This window comes from Pleurodeles waltl, chromosome 1_2 (genome assembly GCF_031143425.1).
Source record: "Pleurodeles waltl isolate 20211129_DDA chromosome 1_2, aPleWal1.hap1.20221129, whole genome shotgun sequence".
Taxonomy (NCBI): Eukaryota; Metazoa; Chordata; class Amphibia; order Caudata; family Salamandridae; genus Pleurodeles; species Pleurodeles waltl.
Window position 1 is genome coordinate 885,126,495 of NC_090437.1, and position 16,060 is coordinate 885,142,554.

A 16,060-nucleotide genomic window follows, 5' to 3' on the forward strand; every position below is an offset into this window, starting at 1 on the left:
CTGGTTGTTACATTTTACTCTTTTCTAAGAAAACTCAGTTTTATGGTGAGGGGGAGGAGGTGAAGGAATTTTATGTAACAATTCTAGCTCTGCAAACTCCATATTTTTCCTTTTTTTTGCCAGCTTTGTGGATGGTCTTTGTGGAGCACTTTTCACTGAATATTTCCCAGAGAAGAAGTAATCTCCTTTGGCAGGCAGAGTCTTTTTTCAGGAGATACAGTGCAAGGTTCCCCTCCCTGTCTTAGAAGGAAAGGTTTTGCAAACGTCACAATGTGAAGCTTTGTGTGCCATATAAAGGCAACAAATGCACTTTTCATTAAAAAAAAAAACATTTTTATTGTTTATATTCAAACAAACTGTACACCTTTTGTTCTAGTGAGTGTAACAGCATTGTAAGATTACGTAATTGTTACCTTTGAGCTAGTCATAGTTAGTATTCAGTAATGTACCATGGGGTACATGTGACGCAAATTCCGCTCCAGTCTTATCCAAACATTCAAGTGCTGCCTTTACATCTCTTCCAACCCTCCACCCTCAGCCCAGCCCCAGCCAATGCAGTGAATTCTATGTAATGCGGTGTTGCATCTTTAAGCAGTAGGCAGAGTTGCTTGGCCCAGCATGTCTTTTTGCCCCTCTAGTGTATTGTAGTTACAGCTATTAAAATATTACCTCCTATGTTTGTAATGGTTGAACTGGGGAATGTATAGGTGTGTCAAGGTCCAGATTTTTGAGACAATCCACTAGGTGGTCCCACGCTTTGGCCCCATCTAATGTCCCCCTTCCTTGTTTTGCCTCCCTGAAGAGTATCATACTTTCATATCCAGCCAACTTAAGTAGGTCCTCTCTCCATCTACCCCCACTCGGACCCCGCAGGAACTTCCAATGCAATCACCAAGACCAGTGCTAGGTCCACAAATCTGGCGTTTGTTTTGCAATTATGTGGGCGAGGGAACCCTCCTACAAACACGCCAATGGGGTGCGAGGTATGGGCCTCTGGGTTATGCCTTTAATGCAACTGATCACTTCTTCCCAATAGTCCGTTAGCTCAGGACAAGACCACACCATATGGATCATTTCAGTGTTTCATGTTCCACATCTAGGGCACACCGCAGTGGCGGCTCGAAAAAGGCGAACAATCCTGTCAGGAGTGAGATACGCCTTATGTACGAAGTAAACATTTATCAGCCTAAAACAAGCATTTCTTGGAAACCTATAGGTATAAGAGAGTATTTTGGCCCAGTACACATCTGCGATCAGAAGCCTTGAGTCTTCTGCCAATGAGTCCCGGAGGTCATTCAACATGGGTACAAAACCGTTCCTCAATGCTTGATAGAGATTGGTCACCGCCTTAACCCAGCCCCCAGTAGTACATAGGATTCAGCATCCTTGGTGGCGTGGGGGCTCTGCCATACCAGTATGCCAGTGGGCACGTATGGTCAACGTAACAGCCTGGTAAAGGAGGAATTGGCCCCCCTGATATTCCAAACATAGAGGAGAAATTATCAAAGGTAATGAGCTCCCCATGTTGATAAAGCTCACCCGCACAAGTGACCCAGTATTGAGACCATTCTGTCAGGCCACGTAGTTCACAAATGCACTTCTCATGTGTGGTCATCTGTAGATTTTCTTCTGTCCACAGCCTGAGCATAGTTTAAAGAAAGATCTCTTCTTGTCAGTCATGATGGCAATTGATAATAAGGGATTTTGCCCAAGTCCAGAAAGATGGAATGTATCACAAAATTCCCCCCGCCCCACCCACAAAAACTTACAAAATGCTGAAAGCTTAAGTTAGGACTGGATGATGTCCAAGGAAGACTAGGAAAGTATCAGGATAAGGACACAAGGCAACATGTGCGAAGCATTTTTGCCAAAACTGGGCCATTTGCGAAGGCAAAAATGCTGTTGCAAATGTACAAACACTCAATCTGTGATTCTCCAGAATTGCAGTTTGGGTGTAGAAATCGCTATGTGGAAGGGGCACGTTTAGGGCATCCCTTCCAAATAGCGTTTTCCAGTGTTATGTATCAAGGTTTAGCGACCAAAATGCAGTTGCAAAACGTTGATATTTTACCACCAACTTAAAGTTGGTGGTAATGCATTTGCAAATTGGAAGGGGTCCCATTGGGACACCTTCTCCTTTGTGAATGTTGAAAAAACATTTTTTAAGAGCAGGCAGTGGTCCTACGAACCACTGCCTGTTCTTAAAAAATGGAACTTCAAAGTTTTATTGCTTTCTTTCTAAATGCATCCCTGTTTCCTTTAAGGAAATGGAATGAATAAAAAAATTGATTGCTTTATTTAAAAGCAGTCACAGACAAGGCCCCCCATCCCTGTGAATGCGGCGATTCCTAATGGGTCGCAAATTGCACCTACTTCATTAATATCCATGAGGTTGGTCAATTTGCAACCCCTTAGGACTCGCAAATGTGAAACAAAATGTTTTATACATAAGGAATAGCAATTTCCAAATATCAATTGGGATAAAATCACTATTCCTTCTGTTTGTACATCTGGCGCCGTAGAGAGGTAATAGCAGTGCTCCACTCCGGGACTCCCTCACTTATGGCATGTGGTAGAAATCTGAACTAAGGTGACCTGTAGATGGAAAAGGAGTGTACAGCACTTCCACCTCATTGGCTGAAGTTTGGGTTGTTTCAAATGTGGCGGATACAATACTAAACAAACACTGTTTGTTGAGGGATATGGCAATTTTAACACTGTACTGCTTTTTAAATTTAGCAGGGAATCCCAGTCTGATGCCGGGAAATGATTCAAGCTTATCAATAGATGAAAGTTACCAAGCCTGGAGAACTAGAGTTACAGGTAACTTAATTGTTTGGTTTGTGGAGAATGCTTGCTTGTAGCCTAATAATGCCTGCCTGTGATCCATATTCAAAGGATTAATATATGGCCATTTCAATACAGTTCACTTCTTTTTCAAGTTACCTGGGATTCCCAGCCTGATGACAAGGGATGATTTAAGATCTACTGGTGGAGAATTAGGATTACAGATAATTAACTTTCTTTTCTCCTCCAGGGGATCCTCATCAATAGTCATTAACACTTAATAGACTAGCAAACCCATACCAATAGGCAGGGCGGACAGTGTAAGGTTCCTGGGAACGCAATGCCTAAATCTCACTCACTCACAAGCAGAGGTAAAAGTCACCAAAAAGGCAGATTTCCATATCAAATGGCGGAAGGCTGCTTTATGTACAGGTTCAAAATGTGGACCTGAAACAGGAACTGGTTAACTCCTGAGGTGGAGCTGGGACTTTTACTTTCTTAATACCCTCAAAGAGACCTTTCACAACAGGAATTCTAAAAAGAGAGGTTTGTTAAGGAGAGTTTCTACAGGCAGTGATTGCGGCAGGGTATAGCTTAATTGATTAAAATTGCAGCCTAGCCCTTGCTAGTTGTAGAAGGCATATAATGTAAGGAATCAACACATCCCAGAACAGAAGCATCTTTGACAACTGTGTGTTGGGAGGCCTTGATGAAAAGGAACTCCTTTCAGCAAAACCTTCGACTGACACTTTATCACTAAATAGAACAGTTTCAGCTGCTCATAAGCTCCTCCATTGGTCATCCAAGCACTGCTACAATGGCCTCATGTGAAGCCTGACATGAGGAATCAAAAAATACATGAGGTTGTTGATCCAGGGAAAGTTTCTACATAGTAGATACTAACTTTTGTAAGGCAGCCTTAAGATACCAGACCGAATCGTGTCAGCATGATAATTTATGCTTAACATAGACTGTGTGCACCACGTACTAACCTATGTATGTGTGCCTAGTTTGCTTCAGAAGATAGGTATCTGTGAAGTTATCACCACATTATGAAGGCTACAGGTAGTATAATCTTTAGCACTTTAAGATCTTGGTTATTTTTAGCAACTGGTGTCTTTTTTTACCACTACTGCATAGAGTGTATACTGTTCTTTGTAGATTCTTTTTAATACTTTGTGGTGTATTTCTCATGAGAGTTTCACTGGTTCTAAACGGTATGGTACAGAGTAGTCTCTCCACAGAGTGAATACTAATAGCATACCCACTTCACTACTCATATTGAGTATATTTCTCAATATAGGTTCAGTGAGTGTCATGGGTATCATACAGATTAAAGGTGTATGCTGGAGGCTATTTTATTCTGAAGTATCATTCACTATTTTGGCTTCCTGTCAACAATTGTATAGATATTGAACAAACCAGTCAATGAGTGTTTCTCGTATATCTGTGGTTGATTGTGAATTTGATTTATACCACCTGTTAAGTATATGCTGTAGGCTCGATGTTGCATATAATACTTGTTTTCAACATCAAGGTGAGTTGTATGTGTGGTAGCAGTAGTAATGGGTGATTTTCTCATGAGCTATTTTGTAATTATTGTCAGGCCTCTAATAGCATACTAATTTATAGAGCAAATTGTGTGAAAATGAAGTTTGGATGATGTCATGAGTGATGTCATCAATGGTGTCTTTTGAGATGTCATGAGTGATGTCATTTGTGATGTCATAAGCAGTGCACAGAAGGGACGCAAGATATAGTTAGTGTTGCTAACTATGACTGCTAAATGTCTGTGGTTTTGTTCAGTTCAAAACATTAATTTTTACCTTAACAAATTCACTTAAGTATAAAATTACTTTAACCTCAGTTTTTTTCCAATGAATTTCTAGTTTAAAAAAAAACCCATTTCAAGTGAAGTAATACTTAATTACCACATATAAATGCGCCCCCCCACGCACGTGCCACGGCCAAAGGCTTGGGGTGATTCCTCTGAATTACATGAAGTGCTTCTTTGTTTGGCGCCAATGTGCTCATATTCTTCTGCCTCGGGAACCTTTTGGTTAGCTGTTCATCAACTTAGAAAAATGCAGGAAGAGCATCACATACCACTAACGTATACAGGGTGGGGCCAAACAGGCAGATCTTCTAGGTAATTTTGCGCATGTGCATACTCAAAGTAATTTAAAGGAAGAACGAGGCTCTCACCAGGTGATGACAAAAAAGAACACACTCATCACAGTCACTACGGAAGAGATTCTGCTCCAAATAGAGCAATAATGCATTCTCCTCCATCAAGGATTTCAGATTATTTTACTGAGTGCAATTGCAGAGAAAACACAATTGCTTTGCCTTGGCCAAGCGCAAGAAATTAGGATGATTTGCTCTTTACAGAATCAGAGCGTCATCTGGGGCACCTGCTATGTTTTTTTTTTTTTTTTAATATCTGTTTTATTGTTTTTAGCGCAAGCATTCAACAGTGAACACAAGCAACAAAACATCAGGATAACAGCCGTTACATGATATCATAATAGGAAAATAACAAACTAGGTCTGGATCCGAATATTAGGATTTCCATTTGACAATAAACAACTGCACAGATATCTGTTGGTACATATGCAATCTTGTCCATGAGGTGGAGCCGTTAACCCCACTTTCCAACAACCGTGTAATGGTGGATTGTAGTGCATGTATCATGCATCCCAAATATTTGTTTTCATGAAATGTGTGAGTTTTATCTTGTTGCCTATCATATCTATTATTATGGTTACATAACCCTGTGGTAATTTCTGGTGACTGATACCTCTATCGCGACATCGTCATTCAGCCCGTGATTTGATCGGTCTAAACATCAGCCTCCCTTTGTGTTCTTTCTGGGTATATTATGTGTGGTTGTCTCAATGCACTCTCACAGCGGTGAACAGGCCCCCCCTCTTGTGCCCCCCCCCCCGTCCAGTGTGTCTTTCAAGGGAGGGAAAGAAAGAATAGTGCAGAAGGTGGGGGCAGGCAGCGCAGCAACATGCCCCCTCTGCTACACGAGTGCTCTGTCAGATTCACGGCGGGCGCTCGTCATTTTTAACCTCTAGTCTAGTGACAAATGCTTCCCAGGCGTCATGTCCCGTGCGGGTCTGACCTCTGTCTCGTAACATGCATAGCACTCGAGTCTCCGTCCATGGCCAACGTAGTGTCACGGCTCGCCACGTCTTAATCTCAGGCGCCCTGGGGGCCTTCTAGTTCATTGCAATCAGTCTTTTGTACATTATGAGTGCTAGACCTGCAAATCTATGAATGTATATGTGTTGTTTGTTTCTAGTTCTAATACCCAATAAAAAATATCTAGGTTTTGGCAAGAACAAATGGTCCATAATATCAGATATATCTGCTACCACCTCTCGCCAAGTCTCCCCCAGGGGGCCGCACTCCCATACCATATGATAGAAGTGGGCCAACGGGGAACCACAACGGGGGCATAATGGATCGGACGCAGGGAACATGCGCCTTAAACGGGATGGCGAAAGGTACGTCTGATGTATGAAATTGAATTGGGTGTAGCGAAACCTAGGGTTCTGCGATACCTGCCGGGCCTGATCAAGAGCATGAGACCATTCCTCCGGAGATAACGGGTTCGGGAGAACAGCGTTCCACCGCCCTCTCGAGTTCTCCAGACCATTTTCGGGAGTTCTGTTCAAAGCTTTGTAGAGGTTTGTAAGGCCCACGCCTTCTTTATTAAGTGGCATATAGAATAGTATGCTATAAATTGACCTGGCCCCATCGACGTGAGATCTTTTACCGCCTCAAATGTCATCAAAGCACCATCCTCAAAGCAATCACCTACAGTTAATATTCCTACCTCCACCCAAGCGGCCGCAGAGTAGGTTCTATTCGAATTAACGCTCCCCGGTAACTGCCCCAAGGGGAGGAGGGGTGAGTATGGAGACCTCATGCTGCCCTTTTGGTATATAACGTCTCCAGCAGGCATGAGCAGCTGTCATTAAGGGATTACCAGTGACGCCCTTCACCATGTTATTCGACAGCTATGTGAGTATTGGTACTCCATGTAACTGTGTATTGACCCACGCAGCCTCCGCCGATTCAGGCCTGTGTATCCAGTTCAATACCCATTGCAATTGCGCTGCAGTAAAATAAAGTTCGACATTGGGGGCACCCAACCCTCCCTCACTTAATGGACAGTGTAGGTTGGCAAGTGCAAATCGTGTCCTGCCATTTCCCCATATGGGTACCTGCTATGTTTATATTTGTAATTGCTTCCTGTTGAGGTTTTTATTTCAGTGAAACAAGCATTAGTGCCAGAATGGCTCTTCACCTGCTTATTTATCCAAGAAGAGCCCACAGTTTTAGGGGCTGCAGGGCAAGTGCCAATACCCGCATCCCCAGCTGGCTCCCTGAGTCCAGTGGGAGCCAGCATTGCTCCTGCCCACAGGATGCAGCTAAAATACTGCTACCTACGGGCGGAACCAAATCACTGTGGGCGTGGAATGAAATCTAAACTCTGCTCCCCGCGGGCAGGAGCATTTTTGAAGTTACTGTTAGTTTGGAGCAGACTTTGTGGCCCAACTGCCAAAATATACAACTATGTTTTCCTTTAATTTCTCAAAAACTACTCAACAGATTTACATCAAACCACAAAAAGCACAATCTGCGTACCAAGATCTAGCTTGCTGCTGAACCTGGTGTAATTTTGTCCAGATGTTTTTTCTACAAACTCCCTTAAAGAAGTCTATGGAAAATGCATGGGGATTTTTTGTTTTGGGACCCCCCCTCCCACTTTTCTAGTGCCCCTTTATTTTTCTCAGAGGTCGCCAGTAAGTATTTCTAGTTAGGACATACTTTCCATAGGAAAAGCATTGTTTGTTTTGCTAATAACTTTGGCATCGTTTGATGAATGTTCTAAAAATTTTCATAATTGGTACGCAAGTCATTTTAACTGCTGTGTGGAAAGTTTTAGGCTGATTTATCAAGTGAGGGGCGAGAAAAGGGGGGTTCCCAAAACGTTTTTCCCCACGCCATTTCCCATAGAGATTTTAGACACAACTACAGCCCAAATGCCTGGACAGAATAAAACAAATTTGGCAGAAAGCTATCTCTTGGTCGAGAAACGCCCCCTTTTAGGGTTGAGCGTGCGAGTGCATGTGCTAGTGTATGTGTCTTGTTTGCGAGTCTTTGTTGTGCACAGTAAAGGGCTTGGAGCCCGCCTGTCGCTCACCATTTGATGGCTTGCCTGGCACTCTGGTTTACAGCCTCGTAATTCGTCAAGGCACGCCTGGCATAATTTCTGTTCCAGTGTGTGGAGCAGTGACCAAAGACTGATTGATTCAGCTTAATTGGAAACCATCTGCTGCTCCCGGCTTGATCGAGGTACTATTTTGTTCTTTTTAACCTATTAAATTCAGTTCTAGAATACATTTCTCCATCACATTGAGCTATTAATTACACACATTTGCTCCCATCTTTTTTGATCACGAAGGTCAAAAAGAACATAAGCAAACATATACCACTAACCCTGCTAATATGATTCCATAAAACAAACTGTTAAAAGTGTATCTAACACAATAGCATCAATGTGTTTAAAGTTAGTATTTCTTCAGTGCTTAAATAAAAACTTAATTCAAACTTATTCCGGGGAACATCCACTCCTGTCTGTGATGGGGCTAAAACAAACCTACATAGTTGCCTTCCTCTCAATTAGGCACAGTAGTCTCATGTGACTAGAAAGCAAACTGGGAAATCTGATGTCCAGGGTTCACAAAACACCACAGGCTACCTTCTCTGGTTTGAACTTGTAATTAGAATAATTAGTAAAAAGAAGGGGATCAGAAATTGCGATTTTCTTAGAGAAAAAAGCCTGCTGTTTTCAAATTAACAGCAGAACACAAACAGAACGAATGTTCATATAGGCCTGGTTGCCAAAGTTGCATCCATCCACCGAGGATGATAGCCAAACTAATAATGTCTTTCATTGCCTGGGAGGGAAAGGCGATGAGCCATTTTGATATTGCCCACAGCCTCCAGGAGAAAATACGTTAATAGTATGTATTAATTATGAAGCATAATTTGATGTACACAGCGCTGCTACGCTGAGTAAAACATTACACTGGGCCGAACATCTTGCAAAACAAAACAGAGTGCTAACACCTGACATAAAATGCATTTACATGTGCAATATGGCATAGCCCCTAGTATGCTGTGTGCTTTGAAGTGTGCGTCTAAAATATAATATCTTCTTGTATAATTTGCCTCTTTCATGTGTATTGCCCACTTTAATCCAAAACAGCCTGCCCCACTACAATCCCAAACAACCCACTCCAATACAAAATAATCTGCCTCACTCCAATCCAATCCACCTCAACCCAATCCAACCCACTCCACTCAAATCCACCACAATCCACCCCAATACAACCCAGCCCACCCCACACCAATCCACCCCAATCCAGCCTAGTCCAATGTGCCCCACTCCAGTCCAATACACCTCACTCCAATCCACCCCAGTCCAGTCCACCCCACTCTGATCCACCCTACTCCAATCCAACCCACCCTACTCCAATCCAACCCACCCCACTCATCACACTCACTCCAATCATCCCACCCTACTCCACTCCACCACTATCCAACCCACCTAAATCCAATAAACCCTACTCCAATACAATCCACTTTAATCCACCCCACTCAGTCCAATCCAGTCCACATTATTCCACCCTACTCCAGTCGAATCCACCCCACTCCAAACCACTTTAATCTCCCCACTTCAATACACTACACCCCTTTCCAATCAATCCACCCCACTCCAATCCACCCCACACCAATCCAATACCCCAATCCATTTCATCCCACCCCAATGCAATCCATCCCACCCAATCTACCCCAATGCAATCCACCATGCTCAATCCAATCAACCCCTCCACACCCTAATCCACCCCACCATCCAATCAACCCCACTCAATCTGTTCCACCTCATTCGCTCCACCCACCCCATTTCACTCCACTCCAATCCACCCCACCACAATCCACCCCACCCCAGTCCAGTTCAGCCCACCACACTCCCAACCCAATCCAATCCACTCCACCCCACTTCAATCCACCCACTCACTCCAATCCACCACACTCTACTCCAGTCCACCCACTCTATCCCAATCCGAACCACCCAACCCCAGTTCAGTCTACCCCACTCCAATCTATCCAGCCCACCGTAATCCAATCCAGCCCAACCCATCCCACGCCACTCAAATCCACCCACTCCAATCCAATCCAATATACCCCGCTCCGGTCCAATTTAATCCACCCCACTCCATTCAAATGTAATCCACCTCACTCCACTCTATTCCAATCCACCCCATCCCACACTTATTGCTCCAATTCAAACAACCCACCCAATCCAATCTAATCCACCACATTTGAATCCACCCCAAACCCATCCACCTAACCCCATTACAATCCACCCCACACAAATCCACCCCATTCTACTCTACCTCAGTAACATCCACAGCATTCTACTCCAATCCAATCCACCCCCTACCTCATTCCACTCCAACCCACTCCACCCTATTCAACCCCACTCCACTATATGCAACTGAATCCAACTTCCCTCTACTGAACTCTACAAAATTCTAATCCTCCTACTCCACTCTATGCCAGTGAATCAAATCCACTCTACAATACTCTACTCCCCCACTCCACTCTGACACCCCACATCACTAAGTTTTAGCCATGCTGAAAAGGAGCCACACTGGTGTACAACATAGCAAAACACATTTCCAAAGTCAATAGCTCTTGTATAGATGAGACCTATTGGCTTTGCCAAGGCTTGTTGTAATTTGGTGTAAATCTGTTCAGTAGTTTTGGAGTATTAAAAAAAAAAGAAATATAGATATCTAGGGACGCAAATCCTCCACAGAGCCGACAGATCTCATGGTGAGATCTGAGCGGCTGACATCACTTTAACCAGGAAGTGCTGGCAATAATCTTGGGACTCAGACTCAGCTGAGTCCCAAGAAAAAACATGAACAATTAAGCAAGGGAGCAGGTTAGAAATACTCTGACCCCCAAGGACTGGTGGTGGGGCCAAAAATTATTTTTTTTTTTAAATGTCTCCACAAAATCTTGGAGGATCCCAAATACAGTAAAAAATATTTTTTTAAACTTGGGTTGCTGCAGTTGTTTTCTATATACCTTCGAGTGGGCAAGGTCCTGGGCGTGTAGTAATTATAGATGTTGGGGAGGGGGCAAGCACAACCCCCCTTCCCCAGGCCTATTTTGGCCCCGGGGGGCACCACCTCCCCGGGGCAAGGCCGTTTAAACAAGTGGAGGAGGGGGACCCCCTCCATGGCCATTTCTGGCCCAAGGACCACCAACTGCCAGGGTCAATGTAGCTCTAAAGAACAGGGAGGAGAGCCGTGCACCCCCCCCCCCCCCAAATCCACAGGCGTTCTTGGACCCGGGGACCACCACCTCCGCAGGGCACAGCCATGCAGTTTAAAAGGACAAGGGCCACGCAGCCCTCCTCCTAGAGCCATTAATAGCTCTGGGAACCGTGACCCTGCAGGGCCGCCTCTCTATGTCCCAAGGTTCCCACATTCTGGACATGCTTGCTTGCTCTCACTTGGCAGGAGCTATTTGACAGATCCTGCCAAGCAAGAGCAAACAGTAAATCTACTCCAAGTGTGCAGGAGCATGCAAAATGCTCCTGCTCACTTGGTGCGGACTTTCATCTGTTTTCTTGCCAGCTGTAGAAACAAATGAAAACATTGCTCCCACCCTCCGTGAGCAGCATTCTAAGCTGCTCCTTGCAGATGGGAGCAATGCAGCTCCCTCAAGAGGCTGGGAGCCGGCTGAGGCAGCAGGGGCAATGGCCTCCAAGAACAAGCCAGGGGGTGCCCTGGATGGGCTCCGGGGTACCCACCATATAGTGGCCAGGCCCTGGGGGATAGGTCCTGGAGGAAGGGGGGGGGGCTGCTTGCCCCCTTCCCCTTTCACTGTCTGGCCAAGCCCCGCGACAAGGAGATCCCAGGGCCAATATTGCTCCTTTCCCATTTAGTGTCTAGAGGATGGGGTCCCTGGAGCCAATATAGGGCCCGGGGAGGGAGGCTGCATGCCCCCCACTTGCTTTAGTTACTGGGCAGACCCCAGGTGGTGGGGTCCCTGGGGCCAATATTGGCCCTGCAGTGGGACTGCTTGCACCCCTTCCGCTTTAGTTAATGGGCGGGCCCCAGGGATGGGGTCCCTGGAGCCAAATGGCTAGGGATGAGGGCCACATACCCACCCTACCCCCAAAAAAGGTGGTAGGCCATGGAGATGGGGTCCCAAGGAGTAGGGCTGCGTACCCCTCCACCAAGGTTGAGTGCCTTTGGGGGGTTGGCCATAGGGCCTACATGCAGGCCATGCCCCATGACCAACCTCTGCCGCACACGGCCGAAGGCCATGTGCAGTGAGGGGTTGGCTGCATGTGGGTGCTGGGAGCATGGCTTGGGGCCAACCTCCCCACCGTGCAGGTTCGTTTTATATATTGTAATGAAATATTTCTTTATGTTAAAAAAACACAGAAATTAACAGAAAAAAAACAAAGTTATAGGGACGTTATCTATAGAAATTACATTTTAAAAGCCTTGGAAATTCACTAAAAACAAATATTACAAGGATGTTATAGTCAGGTTCACATTTTACAAGAACAAAACCATAGAAATTCAGCAGTTATGGTTACAGTCATCTCAAGTAACTATAACTCGTACCCTAAGGTAACAATAACTTGCTCCCTCTCCATGCACTGTCAATTCCCCACATACTACATCACTCATAACATATATGACATCATTGATAATATCAGTGTAAAATTTGCTGTAAAATTATTGATGAAAAAACTGTGCATGGCGGGGGCACGAGTTATAGTCACCTAAGGACACAAGTTATAATTACTTGAGATAACTACCTATAACTGCTGAATTTTCATGGTTTTGTGCATACTTTGGTTTTTAGTGAATACATATAAATAGATATATATCAAATAAAGTGTTCCTATGACTATGATGAGGATTCCTCTAGATGAGAATTAAGAGGGCTAGTCATAAAGGTAAGCTTACACATGAGTAAATCTACATATGTACATTTATTCGTACACTTTAAAGCAACTTTACTACTTTTGGCTATTCACCATTTGCGAGTGTAAGGTTAAACAGTGTAGACCAGAGGTCTTCAAACTGGGGGGCGGGCCCCCCTTGGGGGGCCTCAAGTGATCCCAGGGGGGGCGCCAAACTCTAGCCAAAAGAAATATTATACAGATAACATGCCTTTGTTTCAAGCAGAAGCATGTTATTGCAGTTATAAAAAGGTAACGGTACCTAACTGCAATGTTTAAATAGGTTTATACCTATTTAAACATTGGCATCTTTCTAAAATAATTGTGAAAAATTCTGAGTGGGGCCCAATGATTTTTATTTTTCAACTGGGGGGGCGCGGCATAAAAAAGTTTGAAGACCACTGGTGTAGACCTAAATGTCCCCACTCCCTGAATTCAGAGGGTGGAGCATAATTTACAAGTATAAAGTTACTACGTCTAACTTTTAAAACACAGGCAGAGATCTTCGCCATCAGGGTGACGGCTACCCTAAGGTAAAGTATAGGGAAAAGTTTCAAAATGTATTAAACCAAACATTTTAATGAGAACATATTAATGTAAATTAATTTTAAATAATTTTAAATGTAGAATAAAATAAATACTCCAGCATTATCAACTTATTTTTTAATAAAATATGTAATTATGTTTAACATATTTACATTAAAATTACGTTTCTTAAGATTTAAAGTAAAGAAATCCCGAATAAAGGAAACATTTATATTTATTTGTTCTTTAGCAACATTCATTTAAAGTTATATTTAGAAATAATCTACAGCAAGCTAATTCGAAACCAGCAGATAGAGGGTGATGATATTGTCAGCTGTACTGTAGGGATGTTGCAATTCTGTTCCAATTAAAAATTTTGTGTTAAGGGCTACTTACAGTACCAGTCAGCTGTTTCTTTAAACTAGAAAGGAAGCTGTCAACGGTCCTCATGCACACATCAGATTCCACTTTGCGTCTAAAGATAAAAACAATCATGTTATGAAAGCTAAAACTAGTAATAGGAAATTGTGCTTTCTTTGGTAAGTAGTTACCACTCGAGGAGTGTAACCAAATCAGTCTTCGATTTCTTAACTGAACTTCAGAATAACCCATTGACAAAAATGAGATTTGACATCATATTTCAATATGCTATTTACTGTTGACAGCTGTGCTTTAATTTCAAACTAATCCTGAACAAGCTGTTCCATTTCAGCGAGATTCCTCATGCTTAATGACATGAAGCAAGTAATTTGGTACAAATGCAATCTAATCAGAATACATAGGAAAGCAATTAAAGCCAAGAAACCTTCTGCCATCAATGAAATAGTCCCAGAGTAGAAGTAAAGCAAATTGAAACCAGTGTTCGATTTACGAAGTAACTCTCATAATTTGTCTGCCTAGCTGTTGTTTTTAGCTGTGTCCAGACAAATTATAAAGTGGGGTGAGTAGGTTATGAGGAGTTCACCCAACACAGACAAAAGACAAAATCCCTGACCCTGAATCACAACCTAGCATTCTCGGACAACAAGCAGGCATTCTCAGCTTTAACCACAAATCAAACAAACATAGCTACTCACCTGTAATTCTAGTTCTTCAGTATTGGTATCTTCCATATATTGATACGCTTCAGTCAGAAAACGCACAAAAGGTGATGGGAGGAATGTTTGTAATAAGTCTAACCACGGGCAATCTGAGGGCTTTAGGAAAGGTGAACCATGGCATGTCCACACAAGGAGAGGTAACTGTGAGGGCAATTACTGGTGCTGCTGATAAGCTTATATTTTGTTTGTTACATTATTTTAATATTGTATTACATTTGTCGATATGACTTACCCAGCATTTGTTTCCTGGCTCTTTTGTTTATTTCTCTTGCTTGCCTTTTTCTCTGTGATACTATGCGATGGAATATATATATATAATTTGCTTTGGCCACTGAACTGAACCCCTAGACACACAGGTCACAAACAGATATAATCAAATGAATAGAAAATAATTTCTGAACCAGTTTTTTTTTTGTTTTTTTTTTAAAGGAATACTTGTCCATAATTCCAAGTTCTCCTCTGAATCATCAATGAAAATATGACAATTTATCTTACCACACTCTGCATATGTCCGAGAAGCCCTACTCAGGATCTTTCAAGTTCACAACACAGTAACTGATAAGGAGGGAAGATAAGTGTTCGTAGAAGGCCGGCTAGATAGAGACCAAGTTGTCCTGGGTAGCATATATGCCCCTAATTTGGACCAAGCATAATTCTCGGCCACACTCTGACGTGCTGATCCGATAGGTGGGTCTCTCCTAGATACTAGGGTGTGACTATAAGAATGTGTGTAGGAAAGTGCCACTGTTGGAATGGTTCCCCCCCACACTTTTTGCCTAGTGTTGATGCCAACTTTGATTCAAAGTGGTCTGGGACCCTGCTAACCAGGCCCCAGCCCCAGTGTTTTGTCCCTAAAACTGTACCTTTGTTTCCACAATTGGCACAACCCTGGCACACAATTAAGTCCCTTGTAAAAAGGTACCCATGGTACCAAGAGGCCTGTGACCAGGGAAGGTCTCCAAGGGCTGTGGCATGTATTATGCCACCCTAGAGGACCCCTCAGCGTGTGTGTGTGCTGGTGAGGAGAAAAAGACTAATTCGACGGCACCCCTCTCAGGGTCCAACCCCACAAATCACTGCCTGTGGCATGAGTAAGTCACCCCTCTAGCAGGCCTTACAGCCCTAAGGCAGGGTACACTATCACACAGAGAGGGCATAGCTGCATGAGCAATATGTCCCTACAGTGTCTAAGTCCATTCTTAGACATTGTAAGTGCAGTGTAGCCATATTGAGGATATGGTTTGGGAGTTTGCCATTTCAAACTCCACAGCTCCATAAAGGCTTCATTGAATACTGGGAAGTCTGGTATCAAACTTCTCAGCACAATAAACCCACACATATGCCAGTGTGGATTTATTGAAAAATGCACACAGAGGGCATCTTAGAGATGCCCCCTGTATGGTAGCCAAACTGCTAGTGTAGGACTGACTGGTCTGTCCCAGTCTGACACTTTCAGACAAGTTTCTGACCACATGGGGTGGGGGTCCCTTTGTGCAGTATGCGGTCAGAAACAAAGCCTGTCCTAGGTGGAGGTGCTTCACACTTACTCCCCAACAGGAACTGTAAC

General features: G+C 43.6%; 1 protein-coding gene across 3 annotated transcripts in view; it reads right to left on the minus strand.

Annotated features, from left to right (window-relative positions):
• CENPU (centromere protein U) overlaps positions 1 to 16,060 on the minus strand; it is a 427,790-nt gene that overhangs the window by 74,985 nt on the left and 336,745 nt on the right. For all 3 annotated transcript variants that reach the window (XM_069199521.1, XM_069199511.1, XM_069199530.1), the window contains one exon: positions 13,790 to 13,868. In XM_069199521.1, coding sequence (XP_069055622.1) covers positions 13,790 to 13,868 — 79 coding nt within the window. The remainder of the gene's footprint in view (positions 1 to 13,789; positions 13,869 to 16,060) is intronic.